Genomic DNA, 1,008 nt, shown 5'->3' on the forward strand with positions numbered 1-1,008 from the left:
TTCTAACTTTGTTTCTTCTTCGTCTTTTATCATCTTCTTCATTTTCTTCCCTTTTTGCCTTTTATTCTCTCTCCTCCTTTCCTCGCCTTCTTTCTACAGATTTTTCACTTTCTTCTTCTCCTTTACAGATTATTTCTTCTTCACTGCTAATTTTCTTCCTCCTCTTTTCTATTTTTTCTTCTTCTTATTTTTTATTCACCTTTTGTTTTTTTTTGCTGCTCATCATCTTCCTTGTTTCTCTTCTTTCCTTTCTGTTAAACGCTCACTTGCTTCATCTTCCTTGTTTTCTTTGTCTTCTTCTTTCTTCACTGATTCTTCTTCTTCTCCTTCTTTGACTTGGACTTCCTTCTGTTTTCTCGGCTCGAGTTTGAAATAAGCGGAGTTGTTCCGGGTTAAAAACATCTGACACTCTAGAAGCCTGCGTTCCAGTTATTATGACTCTTAATGAATTTTTGGATTTTAAGTAAATAATTCAGATGTTCATTTTAATAAAATGAGGTGGTCTGACCACACAGGTGTGGTTTTATGAGTTTAACCAGCAGATCTCAGAATCGTCCAAAAACCCAGCGTCACAGTTTCAAATGTTACGATAAAAAAAACAACGTGTTTGATTAAAACTCGAGTGCTGAAGAATAAAAGCTCCCGTGATGCTGTTCAGCAAAGAAACTGCATGGTGCAACAAAACACATCAGATACACATGAGCCAGGTCATGATAAGCACGAGCGTAATCTTTGTGTAGCTTTTTAAATATGAACGCATGAACATTAAAGCTGTGAACGGTTCAGAACCAACGAGACGTCTCTGCAGCGCTGACGGAGCTTCAGCCTGAGGCCAGAAAAGTGTGTGAGGGAATCAGTACACGTTTATATATCTTTGTGGGGACCAGACATTAGAACGCTACCAACAGTCCTTATGGGGACAAAACGCCCGATGAGTTTGTTTTTGAGACTCATCATGTGGTTTTAGTGTCAGGGTTACAGATGGGTTAGGGTCAGGCTGAGGGTCAG

At 39.1% G+C, this 1,008-nt stretch overlaps 1 protein-coding gene across 1 annotated transcript in view; it reads left to right on the top strand.

Moving 5' to 3' along the window:
• The window catches only part of LOC102194704 (tomoregulin-1-like), a 17,718-nt gene that overhangs the window by 13,468 nt on the left and 3,242 nt on the right, over nt 1-1,008 (top strand). The window contains exon 5 of the mRNA XM_013915281.1: nt 516-568. Coding sequence (XP_013770735.1) covers nt 516-568 — 53 coding nt within the window. The remainder of the gene's footprint in view (nt 1-515; nt 569-1,008) is intronic.

This window comes from Pundamilia nyererei, unplaced genomic scaffold (assembly GCF_000239375.1).
Source record: "Pundamilia nyererei isolate P.nyererei 1_Seehausen unplaced genomic scaffold, PunNye1.0 scaffold00281, whole genome shotgun sequence".
NCBI classification, from domain to species: Eukaryota; Metazoa; Chordata; class Actinopteri; order Cichliformes; family Cichlidae; genus Pundamilia; species Pundamilia nyererei.